This window comes from Psammomys obesus, unplaced genomic scaffold (assembly GCF_907164565.1).
Source record: "Psammomys obesus unplaced genomic scaffold, mPsaObe1.curated_primary_1811, whole genome shotgun sequence".
In the NCBI taxonomy this organism is placed as follows: domain Eukaryota; kingdom Metazoa; phylum Chordata; class Mammalia; order Rodentia; family Muridae; genus Psammomys; species Psammomys obesus.
In genome coordinates this window covers 9,375,069-9,397,147 of record NW_026588752.1, presented here as the reverse complement: position 1 = coordinate 9,397,147, position 22,079 = coordinate 9,375,069, and the positions used below count along the sequence as shown (strand labels likewise).

Sequence of the window (22,079 nt, the reverse complement as noted above, 5' to 3'; positions counted from 1 at the left end):
ACCCTGACATCCTTAGCACCCCTGAGTAACTGTTTAACAAGCGAACGAAAGTTATATCAACCAACCAACTGCTTTACTGCCCTTCCCTAGAGCAGTGATGCAGTCAAGAGTGGAACAGAACCTTGCATTCCACAGTGTGAATGACACCCTCTAGACGAGGGGACAGAACCATCCAGACCATCAGTGTACCTACTGGGTGGTGGAACTTGAAGGACACAGGCTTTGGGCCCAGACTCACTCAGCATCAATCTTAGTTTTGCAACTGCCCAGCTATGCACCCTGAGGGAAGTAACTTAACCTCTCTGATCCCTTGTACTAAGAGGAAAACAGGTCCCTACCCCCTAACACTGAGGCAATAGGAAATGCCTAGCATAGCACAGGCTTAAATAGCTCTTCATTCACTTCCCTGGACATCAGGAATTCTCACTGATCTCCCCTGACATCCAGTTGTGTTCACATCCGCACTTCTACTTAAGAGCCTAGGCCAAGGTCTTTCCTGACTGGCTGCAAACCCTTGTTGTCCCTGTTCCCAGGACCAGTTCCAACCAATTCATGGTGCCACCATGCCTGTAGGAACATCCCTCATAGGCGCCTACACACGAGTGTGAGAGTCCACACTGGAGCGTGGCAGGTGGAGCCAAGCCCGTCAGAAGCAGCAGGGCCCCGCTCCGCTGAACCCCAGGAGCAGGAGCCAGCGGAGCACAGCCGCTCCGGATCAGGACACACTCCGTGTCCCCACAGCAGGTGCGTTTTGTTTATGCCGTTTCCCAGACAGCAGAATCCAGCAGCCCTGGCCAAGAGTTCTAATTTTAAACAGCGGGCTCTGGGCGGGCAGAATTAAAGGTCAGCTCCTGAAGGGCTACCCAAAAGATGCTCACACGCTTAAAAAAAGATGACCCTCATTGCAAAACAGACACGGCGCCTCTGTATTACCAGTTACACGGCCTGACATGGCAAAAACACAGCCGTCAGGACCACTCAAAGGCAATGGCCATGGCTGGTCCCCTTCTACCCTAAGCTGGGGGTCTCCAAACTGCTGAACTTCGAGAATCCCACCTGGGTGCCCCAGTTCAAAGCATACGGGCAGACCCCAGACAGGAGATTCACATGGCTCCATTCACGTGTCCTGACGGTTTTCATTGGTTGGGCTTGTTTCTGTCGAAGTCCTCATCGGGTCCCTTGCTGTGTGAATCAGTACCTCACTCTAGTTCCTTCCGGTAGGCCCACATCTGATGCCTGCTGACCTCGGCACATCTTCATGGCGGTGGGTCCTGCCTAGGCTTGGGAAAGGGAAGGGTCTGATGGATTCGGGTGTGATATGGCAACCCCTACCTGATGGGAAGTCATGGGTTAGTAGAACAACGAGCCCTGTGCTTATTCACACTTTTGTACTTCTAAGCAGGACTGAGTCTAACAGGACTCCCCTCGCCCACTAGTCATGTGCAGGTATAGTTTACACACCAACAGTCACAATGACTTAGGGTCCTCTTTATTTGTTGGCACACTCCTGTCTCTGGGCAGGGTACCAGCTTTTCAACCAGCAGACCAGGGCACACAGCCAGAACTCTTGTGTGGCCTGGACCCCACCTTCGCCCCAACCACAATCCCTCAGCCCAGCGCCCCCCTTCCGCCACCCCACCCCCGCTTCAGGCCGGTGACTCTATTGTTCGACCGCTTCCGACCACTGAGGCCCGGTGGGAACTGGAAGCGCCCACCCTTCCTGCCCGTGGCAGTGCCCTCGGGAGGACCCGTGTTCCAGTGCTGGGCCGCTCGTCCAGCTAGCTGCCCCTGCCTGCCCCAATTTGCCCTCTGCAGCCCAGGATACAGAAAGCCACCTGTCAGGGCAACCTCAGAACAAATCCAGTCTGGATTTCACAGCCAGGTTCTCCATCCCAAAGATGCACCCACAACCCCTTTGAGCAGCAAGCTGGTCAGATGGGTACTTGGCCTTGGTACGAAGTGCCTGAATCCAGACTTTGCTAGGATGGAGGGCATTGTTTTTCCATAGGGAAGAATGAGGCTCAGGTAACAAGCTCTGTGCCCCTTTTTGCCTCAGTTTCCTTGTAACATGGGGACTGTAACAACACCTACACCAGTTGTGAGCATTAGAGAAAACACACATCATTCAGCGTTTGCTCTTCTAAAATAACGTCTAAGACCAAGAATAACTGAAAGAGAGCCAGATGACCAGCCCATCCCTACAAGGCTTCCTGGTTGTCGATCTTTGATCCTAAACCCAGGACAGTCCTGGCACACCAGTGACATGGTTTCCATCGCCACACCGATCTGGTAAAGCCCAGGCAGGAGGAGGCTCCGGTTTTATGCTCAGAGCTATGGTTTCTCCCAGAAGTCCTTGGGCCCTTGGTCCTGGTCTCTGCACGGTGTCCTTGCTTAGCCACAGGGGGACCAGACATGCTTAACATAAAAAAAAGTTTCCACATCCTTCAGGGCAATCTTTTGATGCCAGAAATAGTCATCAGGATTTGGGAGTTAGCGCAGGCCACTAAAAATAGCTCCATTGCCCCCTGGAAGGCCTGCGCCATGTGGGCCCCAGATGGCCCTGCACCTAATGAGGTGCCTGTCTCCAGCCAGCACCTTAAATGAACAAGAGCTCTGCTGGGCTAGCTGGCTGGGCACCCACAGCTCCACACTGCTTCTTCAGACATGCACTTCTCCCCACTCAGGAGAGCAGGACACAGTCACAGAGGTTCACGGCCGGACAGTCACAGAGCAGCCTTCCCCTCCTTGCCTATCTGCACCACCACAGACCTTAACATACTTCCGAACACACATAACAGCCACGGACACACAGCCACGCCGCCTGTCTTAGAGCTGAACTCTCACTCTCCCGGCTACATTCCCAAGGCGGTCGGTGTCTTGACTTTTGCCCTTCCTCAGTTTCTACCTGGCTTCCAAGAAGATGGGCTGATTAATCAATAACTAACCTTATTTTTCATGCGTGTTTGTGAGTGCCTGTGTGCGTTTATGTAGACCGTTTGCATGTGGGTGCCCTCAGATGCCAGAAGAAGGGTAGAGCCCAGGCAGTTGTGAGCTATCTAATATGGCTGCTGGGCATCTATCCTAGGTCTTCTGCAAGAACAGTAAACGCTCTTAACTGCTGAGCCGTTTATCTCTCCAGCCCCATGACCTGTTTTGTTTGTTTTCTGGCATCCAGGATTGAACCTAGAACCTCAGATATGCTAAGCAAGCACTATACCACTAACCTGTGTCCCCAGCTCTCTCTTTTTACATGTTTATTTTGAAACAGAGACTCACTAATTTATCTATGCTGCCCAAAACAGTGACTCCAGAGCTCCGGGGCCCCTAAACCTTGTGCTGGCTTTGGTCAGCAGGTACTGCCTGGGGAGGGGTTACAGCTGAGAAGATGCAGTGCAGGTTCCCATCGAGCTGGAGTCAGGGCCCTTCGCTCCCCAGGCAGGGCAGAGCAGGGCAGCCTGGTCTCTAAGAGGAAAAGGCAGAGGGCGTGTCTAGTGTGCATTCGTGCCAATCTACACAAGTGAACGCTAACATGAACTGTGGCTGTTGGCTCTGAGCCCCCAGCAGGCCCACCGCTCTGCCGGATGCTGATGGTGACAGGCTCTTTGGGCCTTGGGAAAGATGGGAGCCCCCTGTACCCTCAGCTGCTTTACTCTGAATCTAGAAGCACGCTAAAAATCAAGTCCATAAAATTATGTTTAAAGATCCCACTAATACAAAAGAGATAACTCTAAACCATTGCATTGACTGAAACAGCCAAGCATGGTAGAAAGATAATAGAAAACACTAGCTGGCTAAGGTGGGAGGGAAGGGAGCAGAGAATGACTCTTTTCTGTATAAACACGGTCTGTATTTTAAACATGCTGGCAGGAATAATACATTCTTTCTTTCTCAGACTTCAAAAATATGTAAAACTAAGGGCTGGAAAGATGATGGCTCAGTGGCTAAGAGTACTTACTGCTCTTGTGGGAGGACCCAAGTTCTGCTCCCACATCCATCTCAGGAGGCTCAGGCCCACCTGTGACTCCAGCTCCAGGGAGATGGGACACCTGTGGACACCTGAAATTGCACACCCACCCACACACACACACAGTTTTGAGCCATTTTTATTAAAAGTAATAAAGCCAGGTGTGCTGACGCATGCCTTTAATCTCAGCACTCAGGAGGCAGAGGCCAGTGAGGCCAGCTAGGTCTACAAAGGGAGTTCCAGGACAGCCAGGGCTACACAGAGAAACCCTGTCTCAAAAAAAAAAAAATACAAAATACAAAAATCTTAAAAATCTGTAAAACTCTATAAATTTGTCAACGCTCATTAGACTGCAAAGCTGACATTAGACGTGTTTGCTGAGATCAATTTTATTTCACTAGGAGGGAGCCCTGCCAGGACTTATGACAACAATCAGAAGCGTGATGCTCTAACATGCTTTCCTTACATGCAGACTGATCCCAGAGCCCGCCTTGGTTTTGTGCTCTGACAGAAGATATGGTGCCCTCAAGGCAGAGGCAAAGGCCTTGGCTGCTCACAGCACAGTGCATGGTGGGTGCTCCGCGTTCCTTCGTGTTCTCTAGAACCCAGTCTCCGTGGGGCCAGTGCAGAAAGCCAGGGGGAGGCTGCTGAGTCTGCACTGCAGCTGAGGTACAAAACGGAGCCCTTACCTGCTGCTGCATCTGTCCAGGGCAGCCCCGTGTATGCCATCCACCAGCCAGCTGCTATGTTGCTGTCATGGCTGCGGACACTGTATGTGGAGAAAGGCAATGCTAAGCAATCCTAGCTTCAGAACAGGACCACCATTGTCTCAGGACAGGCTGCGTGCAGATGGAGGTTGGTGTCGCCTCAGAGCAGACAGTCTTCTCGTCCAAAAGTTAACCATAACAAGCCCCAGCTATGACCTTAGCGTGCCATCGTCCTGCTGCAGCATTTCACACTTCAGTGAGCAGCCTGAGTGAGCCACGGCATCCCACACCACACAACCAGACCCTAGAGAAAACAACTCACATCCCAAAACTCAGTCCTCAACAAAATAATATGCCTCACGCATGCCAGGGACACCGTCCTGGGCTTCTTGGAGGTAGAAGGGTGGACACTTACAGGCACATAAGTTAGACACGGTTCAGAGCTAGAGAGATGGTTCTGTGGTTGGTGGCATTTGCTGCTCAGTCATGATGAGCCTTGGAGTTTGGATCCCAGAACCCACATCAAGAGGCTCACAACTGACCCAACACCCACCTTCCTCTGGCGTCCACAGGCACCTGGGTCGTTCTCTCCCCACTCTCTCTCTCTCACGCACACACACAAATAGAATAATATTTTAAATTTAGTTCATATAGTGCTCCTACACGCCACCGCTTCATATACCTTGAGGAGGAGAAAGGCCGCAGAGTACAACATCTGCAAATGATTATGGGGCTTACTCTACTCCAACACAGCCCCTGCACGTAAGGACTAACTGTTCTACCGAGCAGGTGAAACTCATAATTTAGGAGGCAAGCCTACCCTAATTTGTACTGGAGAAGCCCAGATCTATTTTGGTTATTTTGTTTGTTTGTTTGTTTGTTTGTTTGGGGGGAGGTGGTGGAATAAATCGTGCAGTGTAACCTAGGTTGCCCTTCAACTCCTGACCCTCCTGCTTTGAACTCGAAAGTTCTGGGATTACAAGGGGAAGGCATTATCTTTATTGCTCTGGTCAGGAAACAAATTTGCCTCCGGCACAGGTTCTTTACCTGCAAACATCCTTGAAAACATGGTTCTATAAAGTGTCACACTGCATAAGAAACTGTGGAGACTCATTCCTTCCCATAGGTCACAGTGACCTACCCGGAATCCTTCCGTCTCACTGTCCTGTTGTCATTCCCACTGGTACTTCATGTTCACAATTGCTGCTTCAGCTCCACTTCCTAGATGGGCACAAAGCAAGGTCCTATTTATGGAGACTCCAAGCTAAGGTGAGACACATCTTTAGCTTGATCTAGTCAAAGTATGTCAGGCCAACAGCAGCGAGAGTCTCTTTCACCCTATTGGACATAGACTCTGGCCAGAGGCACTGGAGACAAAATCCCATGTCTCTTGGATACTCTGCTAGATAGGAAATGTCTCTAGAGAGCCACCAGGGCTTGTCTTGCTAAGACTGTGGGGTTCCTCTCTGAGCAGGCCAGGTGGGAAAGTTGAGAAGAGCCAGTCCCTGTCTCTGGACTGGGGACAAGGCCATTTTCACATCACTGGCTATTTTTCAGCCTCTGAAGTCTTCACATCCATGGTGAGCCCAACTTCTCAATATTTAAGGAATAAGAATCTGAAGCCCAGAGAGGTTATGTGATTTGTTGAGTGTCACACAACAAGAAAAAATGGTAGCCAGAGCACAAGCCTGCTGGCTCTTCTGAAAGTATTGATTGGTGAGGTTAAGGATGTGCATTACATGGCTATTTCCTCAGAATTCCTAACACAGCATTTTTAAATCTGTGTGTGTGTGTGTGTATGCGCTCATGTGTGTGCTCGCACTGTTCCTTCCTGGATGGAGGAGGCAGGCTCCTGAGGTTCTGGAAATACAACTTACAAGGCTTAGGAACCTCCTGAAACTTATAAGAGTCTCAAGCCTCCTTCCCAAGGTTATAGAAGCAATAACAATTGCTGGGGAGAGGGAGACTTTCTAGCTGCATGTCAGTTCCATGGATGCAACTCTTCAGCGATGCGGCTACCTTGGAGTCACTAATGTGCTGTAGATAACCTACCAGTTTCACCTAGCTATCTGCAAGTCAAATCATTTCTTTGGTCTGTCATAGGTGCCATGTCCAAAGTGAACAGAAATTTGTTTAGGTCCAAGAAGAGTTGTGTAATGGTAAGCTAAAGGAGGCTGGCCAGCAAAGCCTGCTGCAAACCCCTCCTCTGACAGTTACTGACAAAACGGTATAAACAATGCCTAACATCAGTACTGAGAAGAAGCAGATGCCAGTCCTGGCCAGCACTCGGCTTTCTTCCATCTTCTCAGGACGCCAGCTGCCCACCCTGTGAAGTGTCCAGTGTTGAAAACGCACTGCTCTGATCCACCCTTTGTGAGAGCTGGACCGGCGCAGGAGCCTCTTGAGATGCAGTTCCAGAGAAGGAGGGGACCAGGAACAAGCCTAGGCACTCTTATTCCTTACATGAAACCAATGCTTCAGACTCTCTACACATTCTGGGACCAAGAAGCCCTTCCTATGTCATGTCTCCAGGTTTCTAGAATGAAGGGTCCCCTCTTCCTCCATGCAGCCTTCCTGCCTGTTCTCAGGCAGCTCTACGTTCCTAGGCCTCAATCCTTTGTCCACACCCCCAAAGCACTATGCTCTGGAAAACCTACCAACGACAGAGAGAACCAGAAGTCAGGGCCATGCTGTATCTCCACCTCTGTGTGGCTAGCGCCCAGCACGTCTCGCACAGGGAGAGCTGGTCTTAGGATTGAACTGTGAGTAATAGGAATGGAGTCCTTGTCTTGACTAATTGCCTGCCCTGATGTCTCCAGAAACATTCACAGCCGAACACCACTCCACAAGCAGTGCCTACGCACTCTAGACCAAGGTGACCCCGGACTCTGCCTACTGTTCCTTCAGCCCTCCAGTCCCAGTGATGTGCAGCATCTGGCTGGGAGCTGGAGAAGTGGCCACTTTCTCCACCTTCCCTCCCACACAGATCAGCCCTCTTCTTCATTGAGCAACTGACACAGGGCCGTGAATGCCAGGAAAGTTGGCTGAGAAGCTCTGTAGGAGGCCAGAGGAGAATCCCCAATGGCCACTAGACAAAGGACATTTCCAAGAGATGTTGTGGGACATTAAACCTTCCTACCAGATGAGAAGTTGTGAGTCAGAGCCAGGAGCAGCCCCGCTGACTTCCCCATGAATCAGTTACTGCCTTCCACCTCAGCAAAGACACACAGTAGGGGGAATTCTCTCCTGAACGAGAGGGAGGAAGTATGGAGAAGTGGTGGGAGGTAGGGTCTCTGAGTGAAGTCCCTGAGGCCGTTCTCTCACTGCAGCCCTTCCCCATCCCAGAGCTCTGATTCTGGAGGGAGAGCCCCCACATGGCCAGGTCCTCTACGGCCAGGGAGCCACCTGCTTCCTGCTCACCAGTGCTTTCAGATGCTATATTTTGTTTGCATGCCACTGGGTATTGTGGGAAGGTCTCCAAGGGAAATTGCCTCATGTGGAAGAGAAAGAGATGAGTGAGCAGAAAACAGTCACTTCCCCTTTGCTTTGTCCCAGGGCTCACCCAGAGAGGACTGCACGGTGTTTGAGGAGCACCCTTAGCACGCCAGGCTGTAGTCAGGTAAAGCGCAGTCGGACAGATGAGGACACTGTCCCCGCAGACCCCCGAACCACTAAACAAATGTCAGGTGATGGGTACCACGGGAAAGGGTAGAGATGAGAAAGAGACAGTCTTGGGAAGCAGCCTGGTTTAAATGGTGACAGTCAAGGAAGAGCCAACCTTCCCACAGCTGTTGAACGGAGAGCTGAAGGAACAGCGGACTGGCAGGAAGTCAGGTGTGGGTCCCTGAGGGAGGAACAACAGGAGAGGTCAGGTCCTTGAATATGGGTGAGATAGGAGTTTGGATGTGTTCTGAGAAGACAACAACCTGATATGCTGGAAGTTTCTCTCTGGGCTTGTATGCTTCTAATTTCTTTTCATCCATACATAAGATGTTGAAATTATGTATATTGGTGGATACCATGTGGTATTTTGATACATGAATGCTTTGGGTAGTGTTTAAATCAGATTAAATAATTCTTCATCTCAGTCAATGACCATTTCTTACAGAAAACCCTTCAGACCCCTTATAGCAGCCTGAGAAGCCTAGAATCCCCTGGCTGTGATGTAGCAGCCCACGTCCTGTTGCTCTGGTCCATCTGTAATTCTCCTACCCTGTCCCATCCCTCCTGGGCTTTGAGACTCGTTTCCTTTCGACTGTGACGTACTGCAACCCCATTAATGAAAAAGAAAAGTAGGTGAACTCTGGTGCTGGAGGCCTCTTTTTTTCTTAAGCTATCACCTCCTAACTTTGAAATGTGAAAAATGAAAGAAAGGCTAATACGTCAAGCATAACTTTGTAAAGACTCATGTGTCAGACAAAACAAGAATAAGAGTCTAGAGTTCACCTAGGAGGAGCCTGGCAACACCCTCCGGTCTCTCAGCTGATCTCCAAGGGTTGAAGTCCAATCATCACAGGCTCTAAAAGCCATCTCAGAGTTAGCAAGGTCACCTCATGCTTTGATTGTACTAAGGCAACCCAGATGCCCCAAACCCCTAGAGGAAAGTCAACTGTCTCTTGAAGCTCACCTTAAGCCTCAAATGATCACCAGTATCTTTCACATACCATGTTGTGTATGCAGTCAAAAATAACCAGACATACAAGAAGCATGGTCAAAGATCAAGTCTAGGGATGGAGAGATGGCTCAGTGGGGTGAGAGGCAGAAAAAGGGCCTGCTGCCTGTATCTGAAGATCCGAGTTCAACTGCTAGAAGCTATGAAAGAAGAATCAACCTTACTTAGTTGTCTTTTGATCTCCACAAATGCATGGCCTGTGCACCTCTCTCTCTCTCTCTCTCTCTCTCTCTCTCTCTCTCACACACACACACACACACACACCAGTAATAAATATTTTTTAAAAAAATCAGGTAAATGTAGTGGCACACAAGCTGGAGGTCAGTCTGGGCAATATAGTGAGATTCTCAAAATAATACATTTTGTGGAAAAAAAACAAATATAACTGGGCCCAGGGGTCTTTTCTGAGACTGATTCTCCAACCAAGGAGCATGCATGGATATAACCTAGAACCCCTGCTTGGATGTAGCCCATGGCAACTCAGCATCCAAGTGGGTTTTCTTAGTAAGGGGAACAGGGATTGTATCTGACATGAACTCAATGGCGGGCTCTTTGACTCCCCCTCTCCCACTCCAGGGAGGAGCAGCCTTGCTAGGCCACAGAGGAGGACATTGCAGCCCATCCTGAAGATACCTGATAAGCTAGGGTCAGATGGAAGGGGAGGAGGACCTTCCCTGTGAGTGGACTTAGAGAGGGGCAGGGAGGAGATGAGGGAGGGAGGGTGGGATTGGGGGGGAATGAGGAAGGGGGCTATGGCTGGGATACAAAGTAAATAACCTGTAATTAATACAAAAAATGAAAATTATAAAAAAAAATGTGGAAAAGAGGAATGGGGATCTAGCTGGGGTAGAGCACTTGCAGAGCATGTGCAAAGTCCTGGGTTAACTTCCAGAGAAAGAAATGCAGCAAGGCTGGGTTATTGGTCACCCAGTAAAACAAAACAGCGCTGTCAGTATCTACAGGATGCAGGAAAACAGTAACAAGAGTTTCCCGAACTACCACGGCATTAAGTCACAGATCCCGAAACAACACATCACAGCGATATGCATAGAAAGAACCGTGCAGACACACACTGTATCAAAACTTCTGGCACAGCTAAATTCCTAAATCAAAGACAGCACACTGAGTAAGTTTCCCCTGAAAGCAGGGTCATCAGCATACTTCTCAACAGTGATGTCTAAGGCCTGAAGATAGTGGGCTAAAAATCGTCAGTGCAATTAAAGAAATAAGAAAAAAAGAAAAAAAAAAAACCAACCTGGAATTCTTTTCTCAGGAAAATATTCTTGAGTAACGAAGGTAAAGAAAAACATTTGCAGCAACTGGGAGATCCTCAGATCAGCTTCCCTTCTGGCTGAGAGTCCACAGAGATGGCTGAACAGCACAGGAGATGGCCTGAGTTACTGCAGTAGCACAGGCAAGGTGAAGGGGACTGTACCACACAGGCTGCTTCAGAGATGATAGGACTGGCTCACTTGGAAATGTGTGTGTGCGTGCGTGTGCGTGCGTGTGTGTGTGTGTGTGTGTGTGTGTGTGTGTTGAAGATAACCCTTTCTCAGTTTGCTGCTAAATTAAATATGCGACGCTGTTGACACAGGTGTAATGTCCTGCAGACGGAGCCTGGCCTAAGGGCACATCCTGGGTGCATTGGAAATGGCGGGGTTTGAGTCCCTATTAAACACAGTAGCTCTAGGGAGATACTGGAGAATTCTGTCTGCATCTAGACAAACACCTAAAACAGAGGTTAAAATCGGAGACCGTCAATGTGTATCCCTTTAATCTTTCTCATCTTTTTCTTATGAGCCACTAACAACAGGAATGGTCAAAAGAGCTCGTTTGTGACTCTCTCTCTCTCTCTCTCTCTCTCTCTCTCTCGTTTTTCATTGTTTACTTGTTTGTTTGTTTTCAAGACAGGGTTTCTCTGTGTAACAGCCCTGACTGTCCTGGAACTCTCTCTCTGTAGACTAGGCTGGCCTCAAACTCATAGAGATCTTCCTGCCTCTGCCTCTCAAGTGCTTGGAATTAAAGGGTGTGTCACCACCATCAAGATGCGTGACATTCTCTTGTCATTGTCAGGTGCCTGATACATATCTGTTTCATTTGATTTTTGACATCCATCACAAGCAAATCCTTGATGACTCTCTCATAGAAACGTTGGAGACTGAGACTTTGATGTAATACATGCTCGGTGGACCATCAGATACAAGCTGATAGATCAGTACCAAAGTTCCTTCTCGTTTTTTAATCCTTTGAATGCTTAACAAACCATCAGTACTCACTACATACTCACTGAGGGGACAAATGCATGATGATGTCAGTTGTGGTGAGATTTATAATCCCATCTTTATGGTGTGGCCCAGGGCATGAAGAGGACAGGCCTGGGACTTGAAGTAGGAGGTGCCCTCCATAGACCCTTTAGGAAAGCCCATTATTAGGATGACCAAATATCCATTACACTAACCCACTTTCTAAAGGTCCCCTCACTATGCCCTCCTAACCTGTGTTTTCTGCATCTAACCTGAATGAGGCCCAGGTTTCCTGGCCTTGAGAATGGAGGGGCTTAGCCCTAGGAGTTGAACAGGAAAGGAAGCTGGATGACACTTTGGGTGCCTCTTTATGGATGAGGAAACTGAGGCACTGAAAGGGAGGTACCTTGGTCCAGGTCAGTGGGGCAGGGCAGAGTGATCTTCGAGCAAGGCCACTTCTGCTGGCAAGGCTTAGAGACAGGCATTACGTGAATGCGGGCTAGCGTCATGACAATGGAAGGACAGCTCACCCCTGTTTCCCTGTGCCAGGGCATCTGCTCAGGGAGGGGCATCAATGCTCAGTGACAGAATGGGGACCAGCTGACTCACCCTTGCAAGCCTCACTAATGTGGCTTTCATTAAATCAATGGGCCTTTGAGGTGATGAGGTGATTGGACCATACTACAGATGGGGAAACTGAGACTTCAAGAGTTTGACAAGCTGCTGTCAAAATCTGGGACTCTAGCACTTGTGTGAGGTTTTGTTCAGCTAGTGGGCAAAGGCAGGTTGGACAGGTGCAAAAATAAATCCTCTTTTGTGAGGAACCCAGAACCCAGAACTCATTGTTCAGGATGAGTTTTGATGCCTACAAGAAGAAATAAAAGAAAGAAAGAAAACAACCACGAAAACAAAACCTGGGACCCAAACACAGGTCTAATTTGACTCAAGTGTTCTATTGTCTGTCTACAAAGGGTCCATTCAAACTCCAGTTTTGCTGCTCTCTGAAATAAAACCCTTTTCCCAGCTCACCAGTTAAGCCTTGGTGTGGCTGGTGACAGTTAAGCCGCCTGTGCCTGACCAGCTACAGCTGGAATGTCCTTTACCCACCCGCAGAGCTTCATCCTCATCCTGTGGTCTCCTTACTTAGGCACACATCCCTTTTGTGGCTCCTGACCAGCGAGCACTTTGTCTTCCACCAAACAGAGGGCCTATGAAGTCATGGATGCTTATTGGCTGGCCGATCAATGAATGAGTGGGAAGGCTCTTAGCTTAAAAAGCTCATTAGAAGATGGGATTTTCTTTTAGGTGCTTTCCTTAGGACCCTTTGTTCTCTCCAGAACAAAACCCAGTCCTGAGCCGACACAGGACTGCCGAGGGTGGCCTCAGCTGGGCTCTTCTTGAACAAACTTGCCCAGCACAGCCTCAGAGAAAAAGTCCCCAGAGGTGGGCAGCCCTCCCACCTGCTCCCCAGAATGCAACCTTTAGAGACAAACAGCCCCAGGTGACCGGGATCCACCCCTCTGGGGGGTGGGGGTGGGAAAGCCAGCTCGGGCATGGCAGGCGGGGCCGGCAGGCTGACATTGTTTGCCTCTGTATACAGCAACAGAAAACACACAGCCAGCACTTCTCAGAGGCACCCCGCCCCCCTTCATTTTAATCTCCCAAACTGACTTGTCAGCAGCAGGAAGTGACATGACAGCTTTCCTCACAAAAGGGAAACTCCTCCGCGTTACCATGGGGACTGAGGCCACTGCGGGATCACAGATTTATATAATCTTAAAGGTGTAGGCACCATGATGTCATCCTGGATAAGCTGAGAGGGGGAAAATGGATGCCAGAGGTGGCTAGTGCAAAACAAGGGAGCTTCAAATTTTGCAGAGTTCCCCGGAAAGGAAAGGAGAGGATGCTGTGGAGGTGGTGGGGGCTGAGGTCTCATCTGATGGATGCCTGGAAACCACAGGAAAGCACCGAGCCGGTATCCTTGCCTTTTCCCAAGCTTGGAATGAAAGAGCCGCGATGAAACCAGCCCTTCAGATCCAAGGCAAACTGGTCATTTCATAGGGTGGGAAAACAAGACGTCACTGGGGACAAGGAGATCCACATTGCTCCACAGCCCTTGGGCAACATGCCAGCCACTGAAGCGGCTTTTATTGTCTTTGTGGCACAGAGGGGGATACTGAGGCCTTGAGGGGCATAGCTTTTCCACCCCAAAATTCTGGGGTAAAACTATAGGGAGCGTATCGGGTTAGCAAGCTCATGTTTAGCAACTACCTCAGGCCATCTCGGGTCAGTCTCCACTGAGACTCCAGTGTTTGCAAAACCACCTATTTACTGCCGGACACTGATTCAGCTGCCTCATCTTTCTTGGGGAAATGGATGTGATGTTAAAGGTCATGAACACAGGCAAAACACCTAGAGGACCCAAAGCTCAGTGGCAGACCCCAGACTGACAACTGTCACGGTCACACGAGTCTTAAACAATAAGTTGTCTCTACATCAATTCTCTCGGGGAAACAAAAATTTTAATAGTTTGTTTTCATGATGAGATACAGATTTTGAATCAAGTATGATGTTTTCCAGAGCCCGTAAGCAGAGGTGAGAGAGACTGGGCTGTGAGGTGAGCAGACAGAACTGGGAGAAGTGAATGAATTGTTTTCCCTGAGGCAGCCTCTGTATTTTTCCATTGACTGGATCACACTGGAGATTAATTTGGGTTCAGTCAGTGACTGCCAAGTTGAAAGCAGAGGCCCAGGCCCACGGGAAAGGCAGTCTCCGCATCTACCTCGGAATCGCCATTGCTGGTACATTTCCACGAAGGGAACAATTCACAACAGCAAGTAGCTAGGGCTGGATAAAAACACTGGATCAGGTTTGTTTTGAAAGGCGTGCATACACTCGCCCCAAAGCAGCCAAGGACAGGAGCCTGCCAGCCCAGGGTAAGTTCTGTCTTAGGTCACACAGATCTTCAGACCAGGACGTCAAGTGGCAGGTGGGGAGAGGTCAAGGGCAGGTTCTGTGTCAAGGCTTGGACAATGGTGCTGGGTGACAACCAGGGCACCAGTCAGAGATGAATGGTGCACTTCCTTTTCCTCTTCACACAGCACTCAGTCCACAAAGAATCAGCTGAAGAGCAGGCACCCAGGGGCCAGCAACCCAAGGGCTTTTCTGTTGCTCCATTTGACACAGCAGACTGGATTATGAGTTAATAGTTGATTACACCTCTTCAGCCTTAGCCTGCTTGGCAAGAGTGAAAATTCGGAGTCCTGCCCTGCGGCAAGTCTGACTTAATTGCTTATGTCTTCAACACAGTTGTGCAGGGTAGCCAGTGACCTGAAGGAGACGGTTGCCAAAAATGCTGTTTCTATGCAGGGGTTGGTGAGTGCAGCCTCCAAAACCTAGCAGGAGAGTGCAAGTGATTACCTCCTTGTTCATGCATACAGTGCTTGGATTTTTTTCATTGGATGCATCATTTTTAAAGAGATAAAAGCCTTGTCCAAGGCAAGCCCATTATATGAATATAGACAAGTTCAATGGTTATAGGATTAGGAAACAAAATGCAGGCTTGGAGAGACGGCTCAGGGGTTAAGAGCACTGGCTATTCTTCCAGAGGTCCTGAGTTCAATTCCCAGCAACCACATGGGGTGGCTCACAACCATAATGGAATCTGATTCCCTCTTCTGGTGTGCATGAAAACAGAGCACTCATATACATAAAACAAATAAGTAAAACTTAAAAACAAAATGCAGTGCCTAAAATGCAGTCCCTGTTCTAGCTGCTCAGCTCCCCGGGGGCCGCACATCTTCATCCACACAGCACCTGAGTCTGAGGGTCGGCTACTCCATGCTTTGTACATACCAAGAACATGAATCCAGGCGTTCTGCAAAAAGCTCAGGGGAGGTCTTGCCCATGATTCCCAAGGAAGATATTAATGAAAAATATGATTCAGGCAAATGGTTCTGGAGCTACCATGTCCCTGGGTGACCTGGGAGCCGATGTGTCGTTTAAAGGGCACAGGTTTGCCCCTTAACCCTATACTAAGATCTAGGTGACAGCACCTAGTGCTTCATGGGCTTCACCTACATGTCTCCCTTGCAGCCCAGTCATCTCATGGAACCCACGGGTCAACCAAGAGGCGCAGCATCAGACCCCACTCACATCCTGGCGGTGCTGGTCCCATGCTCCCCTATGACATTTGCTTACAAGTGGGTCACCAAGAAACAAAGCACCAAGAGCTCAATAGAAATGTCATAATTTATTCTGCTGTATAAAAAAAGTCATCCTAGTAACAAAATGTCTTCTCAGAAGAAGAAATATATTACTTCAGGTCATAAATAATCAGCAAACATATAACTGTTGACAGCTTAAAAACTACAAACCAACACTGGCTTTGTCCATCAGTGCTGAAGCCACACCTGCTCTGGGTCTATTTACAGGATAGTACAGTACGCAAACACAAAAAAATTGAGGTATTTGGTTCTATGAGTAGACACTGACATTTGTGAAGGCAGACCACTGACCTACACAAAAATAAATAAGGTAAAAATTCTCATACGCGTATGTCGTCGGGAATGGTGAATACTGGTAGGTATGTCAAGCACGGCGTTTCTAGGAAAAATAGGGCAACTGAAGAAACTGGCTCAAATCAGAGTCCTTTCTCTCCTGCCCTGTTTTTGTCAGAGGGACTTGATGTACCCACAATATCTTGGTCCCGAATGTGCTGAGTTCAGGAAATGTCTTGCGGCCAGGTCATTATTGTGACTGCTTAGGAACTCAGTGGAACTGGGGAGGTGTTGGGGGGGGGTGTTAAATAAATAAGGACCAGCTCCCGTGATCCTCTCCCAGAGTTATTACATTGCTCCTCCCCCGGGAGGAGTGGTGTCCCAGTGGCACGTGTATGGTGGCACGTGTATCTCCATGCCTCCCCTGGCCCTTCAGCAGCTGGGGGAGGTCGTGATGGGGTTTTGAAGGTAGCTCAGGGCACTGTTCGTGGGGTGGACGGGGATGGAGACAGGGAAGTTGAAGACGGTGGTGGTGGAGGCACCCCGGTCGAGGACAGTCATGGCAGGGCTCCCCGCTTCGGCGGAGCAGTGGGGAGCCAGCACCTGAGACTCAAACTGCAGCAGCTGGCCCATGAAGCTGAAGTTGGGGGAGATGATACTCCGCCTCTGCTTCACAAACTCAAAGGCCTCATCCAGCTTCACTCGGTTAGTCCTCATGAGGTAAGCAAGGCAGATGGTGGCTGACCGGGAGATGCCCGCCTGGCAATGGACAAATACTCTCCCACCAGCATCCTTGATGGAGTCTGGAAAACAAAGGGATGGGTTACTCAAAAAACTCTGGAGAGCACAGCCCAAGCCCAGATGAAAGAGGGCTAGGAAATGTTACATGTGACCTGACCAGGGTCAGCCCCAGGCTAGCAGTGTGGACTCCGTGTGTGCACTTGGGCAAAGGAGAACGAGGGATTTAAACCCACACTGGATGTTTGCATTTATAACCCTGGACGAGTTCAACTATCTGAGTCTGTTTGCTACTCCGTGAGGGGGAAGACTCGTGAGGTTGGACCCGATGGCTACAGTGGGGACAGAAGGCAGAAGTCCCTGGCACTATTCCATTTACCTATGAAGTCAATGGCCTCGTTGAACCAGGAACTGATGTCGGCCTTGTGGTTGTCCTCCACGGGGATGCTCTTGTATTGGTAGTGACCCTCGAAGTGGTTAGGACAGTTGGCTGAGACGTTGATCAAGGCAGTGATGCCCAAGGCGTCAAGCATGTCCTTCCGGGAAGCATGATAGGCACTGCCCAAGTACAGGAAGGACAGGATCTCCACTGGGCCTCCCTGAAATCCAAAGCAGTCCAGCATTCGTCAAGCTTGTTCAGAGTTAACAACCAATACCCACGCCCACAAAAACTCCCCGCTGAAAAAGGGAGTTTCAGACACTGGTGACCTCAGCACTGTCGATGGCATATTAAAAATAAAAGCAAAGAATTCAGCCTATTGGTCTGGCCAGAGTCAGACAACAGGCTCTTATATGCTAGCAACTGGGAGACCTAGCTCCATCCAATCGCTTCACTGTGGAATAAAGATCCCTATGTCACCCTTGAGTATAAATAAAGCTGCAGCCGCTTTCTGTACTCTCCCCTGGCACAACCCTCCTAGACCTTTGCCAGTTCGGCCACCCCAAATCCCAGCGTGGACCCGGGACTCCTACTAACCTGATCGTAGAGAGGAGTGCTACAGGAGCTGCATCCGGATTCGGCGCTGTCAGGGACACTAGTACTCAGGGGGAGGCTGAGCCCCATGGGGGTGGACTGTTTGCTGCACAGCTCGGGGCAGGAAGCCGAAAAAGCTTCATATCCTCCTGAGAATACAAAGGCACACGTTTTCCCATTAGCACCACCGACACAGCACCTGGAGACAAGCCACCCACCCACCGGGGCTGCGAGTTTACATAAAAGGCTCAGGGAAGTCTTTGTTCCTGGAGCCGAACAAAGCCAGTGACAAGTCCCTGAAGACTGGACGCAAGCGCCCACACACTCCTGGAAGCCCCTTCCCTAGCTGATGGCACAAGTCCTGCCAGGGCGAGCGCGTACCTTGGAGGAAGAAGACTTGAGTGGTGCGCGCCTCCCGGCAGAGCGCGCCCGCGGCCAGAGCCAGGGTGCCGTCGCGCTTGGCGCCGTCCAGGGCGGCGCTGCGCTCGTCCAACAGCACCACGGCGTGGTAGGCGCCGGCCAGCAGGCGGCCGCGCAGCTCGGCGTTGGGCACGATATGCTCCAGGCCCATGGCGCCCTTGGCGCGGCGGCGCACGATGGTGCTGAAGCGCACGTTCACCGAGCCCACGATGTGGCCCGCGTTGAAGGAGAAGAAGGAGCGGCAGTCCAGCAGCAGGCACTGCGCGGCACGGTCTCGCAGCAGCGCGCGCAGCCCCCCGGCGTCCAGGATGCCCACCTCCATCACCATGGCCAGCCCCAGCGACCCCAGCGTGCCCGTCCCCGTGGCTCTCTAGAAACAAAGTCTGTCGGTCCTGAGCGGTGCCCTGCGGCCCCAAGTCCTCCACGGCTCGCTGCTCCCGATCTGCTGCGTTCAACCCGCCAGTCCTCCGCTGCGCGCTCGTCGCGGAGAGCGCGGTTTTATGCGGCCTCTCCGGGAGGCGGTCCCGGGCGGGGCACGGAGAGGCGGGGTGGGGGGGGGTATGGTTTGTTTGTTTGAATGGCGGTCACATGACCTGGTGGTGACGTCACCCGACCCGCCGGGCTTGGCGCCGCCACAGCCAAAGGCAAAGACGTCATCGGCCTGAGAGCGGGTCGGCTTAGAGCCCTGGCTCGCCGCCCGCCCCCCACCCTGCTGTCCTCCGGGCCCGCGGGCAGGACGGCGCGCTGCCAGCCTGGGTGGCCAGAACGCTCGGCCTGAGGACGCGCCCGGGGACACCTGCCCGGGTCTCCGCTCAGCGCGCGGCGGCATTTCTGGGACCACGGTTTCAACCGGCCCTGTCCCCTCTGCCGGGGTGGTGGCCGCGGCCAGTGGAGCGGGGAAAGGGGAGGGGAGGAGTGGAGAGATGAACCACTCAGCCGATAGCTCTGTGGCTTTACCGAGGACAAACGGCGAGAGTCGAGATGTCCTTCTCTAACTTCACTTTACCATGTTTCACGCCGAACGAGGTAAAGTGGCTCCAGTCAGCCCCCACCAGAATGTTATCCCCACCGCGGTGGTCCCTAGAGGACTTGAAGCTGAGGGACGAGGGTCGCAAGATCGGGTGTGGAGCCCAGGTTTGGCGGGTGGACTTGGGCAGGGCTCCACAGCGCCGCCCAGGGACCGCCGAGCTCGTAGTCGTCGCGTGGCGCCAGAAGATAGAACTACCCTGCTCCTTCCCCACACACAAACACAACTTTTTTCCCTTGGTTTATTTTGTCTTTTTTGAGACGGGGGGTAGGGGGGAGGTCTTGGTGTGTAGCCCTGGCTGGCCTTGAACTCACAGAGATCTGCCTGCCCCTGCCCCACTAGAGTTGGGATTAAAGGCGTGTGCCACCATGCCTCGGCTCTTCACTGAACAGAGGCTGAGCACTCCAGCGACCCGGGGCTGGGAGCCTGAAATCCGCCCCTATGCGGGACCAACTCTACCCATCCCACCCTGGTCCCTGTCCTCCAGGGAGGCTGAACCCCTAAGCCAATCCCAAGGCTCTTTGGCAGTATTGCCGGGACCGGTACCTTGGCACCTGGAAAGACCCCAGTGGTGTCTGCGTTCAATCCCCAAATGCCATGACTACCGGGTAGCGGGATAGGCCGCCAGCCCGCGTCGCCACACCACGGATACACAAACATAAACACTGCAAGCTCGGCAGGGGTGCCGAGTCAGGAACATTCTGCGGTTTCTTCCTCTCTGCGAGGGGAGGTGTTTTACCGGCCATCACGTGTCCTTGTTCTGCAACGGCCGATTTGGCTTCCCTTAGCTCTTGCGCTCTGCCCAGTCTTCTGTAAAACTGGGATACTTTATTTTTAAAGGGCGTTTTTTACCTTCCTTTGAGCACTGATCTAAAAGAATAGTAAAGAAGTCTTGGGATAACACCGCCCTCCCCACATCTCTGAAGAGTGACAGACAGGGGGAAAAATATTTGTTTATGCTACTTATTCAGCTGAGGACCTCAACATATTTTTTTGTGTTGAATCATAAAATGTTACAGCTGCAGCCTTTTCAAACTGCAAACCAACTTCAATTTTTCCTTTCTGTTGGGGGGTGGGGTGGGGTGGGGTGGAGAAGGCGAAGCCGTTCATTCATTACACCCTTCTCTACCCAAACTTTTCAAAAAGACCTTTTCATTCAAATACACTGGCATGGTTTGGCAGTGAAGTCAGATGTTTAATGGTCTCTGTGGAGTCCTGCTAGAGGGAGCATAAAGGGCAGGCTGGAACCCAGCGGCCAGTTGACTGTTGGCGAGCCGGCCATTTGCTCCTCTGTTGAGTCTTCAAGGTAGTGGTAGCGGCATGATTTGGTAGCGTTCCCTTGTAAGGCAGAAGGGGGCAGGACACCCAGACCTTTCCCCTCCCATGAGTCACCAACTCTCAAGTTTTTCCCTTCCCAGCAGAGTGACTCTCACAGCATGAGGCCCATGTGCTGTGTGTGTTTCAGAACCTGGCATCAGAGCCTTAGAGTTCACTCTCGGGTCTTGAGAGACACCTGTAGGCGTTGATTGGTTGGAGCCTCCGCTGAGAGAAAGCTCTCTCCATGTGCCACGGGGATTGTTCTACAGTCCACCCATTCAGGGAAGGTTAGCGAAGATACAGCCATTCATGGTCTCAGTCCAGGCGGTGATAATGCCCTGGTGACTGGAAAGAACCAGAGAGGCTTCTCTTGAGTTGGAAGGGTGAGCAGCTGGCACTGTGGGCTTCGCTGCTAAGGGCCCATCACAGGATGAGTCAGTAGATGTCGACTGGCCTGAGTGCTTCCTGAGTCCAGGTGTGCTTAGAAACAACTGCAGAGGCAAGATGGGATGCTAAGAATCAGCCATTCACGTCAGCTCACTGCACCTCCCTGCGCCTGGGGAGAGAAGCGTCAGTTTCTATCTGGGCCCCGTGGGGACAGTTGGTGCTCAGGGCGGACACCAGCCCATGAACCTGTCAGTTCCTCTCATCTGGATGGTGTTGGGGTTGTGGGGGGAAGGAGGGAAACTCCCACCAATGACTGAAAGTGCTCCTTGCTCACTGTTTACTCTTTAACCTTGGGCTAGTGACTTGTGACTTCTGAGGCTCAGTCTCCATACTTATAAACAAGGAATAATGTCCAACTAGAACAAAATAAAATGGTGGGAGAAGGGCCTGGTGGGCTCCCTGAAGAAGAGCTGCTCCAAGAGATTATCTCACAGTGACCTTCCCTCTTCTGGACACCTTTCCCCTGCTCCCTCCTGTGTCTGCCAACTTTCTGCCACTGTGATAAACAGCCAAGAAGAGGGAATGAAGGTGCCAGCCCACGGTTACTGGGCACCAGCCCAGTGGGCCTGTGATGAGGAAGAATGTGGTCGGGAGTTCAAAGCCAAGCAAAGAGGTTCATCTTATGGCTAAGAAGAAAAGAAGACAGGAGAGGCCACAAGGACCCGCTCCCTTCAGTGACTCCCCTTCTTACTTGGTCGTCCTTTAAACTCTGAGCCCACCCTCATAGCCATTGATGAGATGAGCGTCACTTCCCCAAAGTTTCTCCCTGAGCATTGCTGCAGTGGGGATCAGGCCTTTGATACATGAGCCTTTGGGGGTCGGGGGGGGGGGCATTCCAACCCAAGCTACAAGACTCTTCTTAATCAGAAACTTTGGTGGCTCCCATGTCCCAAAAAATCCAACGGGTCTCCCAGGCCCCTTGGCTGATCCCACTTGCTTTGATTTTGCTTTTGGGTTCCAAGAGAACTCAGTGAACATTCCTCGACTGTTCTAGGCCTTTCCTACCCCCACAGCTTTGTGCATACTGCCCTCCCTATCCCTGTCTTCTGAGTTCCCCGACACTCTTCTCCCC

The 22,079-nt window shown here is 51.0% G+C and overlaps 1 protein-coding gene and 1 pseudogene across 1 annotated transcript; one reads left to right on the top strand and one right to left on the bottom strand.

Annotated features, from left to right (window-relative positions):
* The first annotated feature begins 12,329 nt into the window (after positions 1 to 12,329).
* Positions 12,330 to 12,468, top strand: LOC129674742 (small nucleolar RNA SNORA40; annotated as a pseudogene).
* Positions 12,469 to 15,819: 3,351 nt separating this feature from the next.
* On the bottom strand, positions 15,820 to 18,689 carry Dusp1 (dual specificity phosphatase 1). Its single transcript, XM_055604828.1, has 4 exons — positions 18,178 to 18,689; positions 17,800 to 17,945; positions 17,203 to 17,422; positions 15,820 to 16,888 (listed from the first exon to the last, which is right to left on the bottom strand). Exons 1-4 carry the CDS (start codon positions 18,542 to 18,544, stop codon positions 16,518 to 16,520), a joined length of 1,104 nt encoding a protein of 367 aa, XP_055460803.1. The 5' UTR covers positions 18,545 to 18,689; the 3' UTR covers positions 15,820 to 16,517.
* Positions 18,690 to 22,079: the final 3,390 nt, after the last annotated feature.

Excerpts from the sequence above, each read along its gene's own strand:
- Dusp1 (XM_055604828.1), bottom strand. The coding sequence starts at position 18,544 with ATGGTGATGGAGGTGGGCATCCTGGACGCCGGGGGGCTGCGCGCGCTG. Across the intron at positions 17,946-18,177 it reads TCAAGTCTTCTTCCTCCAAG|GAGGATATGAAGCTTTTTCG; the intron begins GTACGCGCTCGC and ends TTGTATTCTCAG. Across the intron at positions 16,889-17,202 it reads CGAGGCCATTGACTTCATAG|ACTCCATCAAGGATGCTGGT; the intron begins GTAAATGGAATA and ends TTTGTTTTCCAG.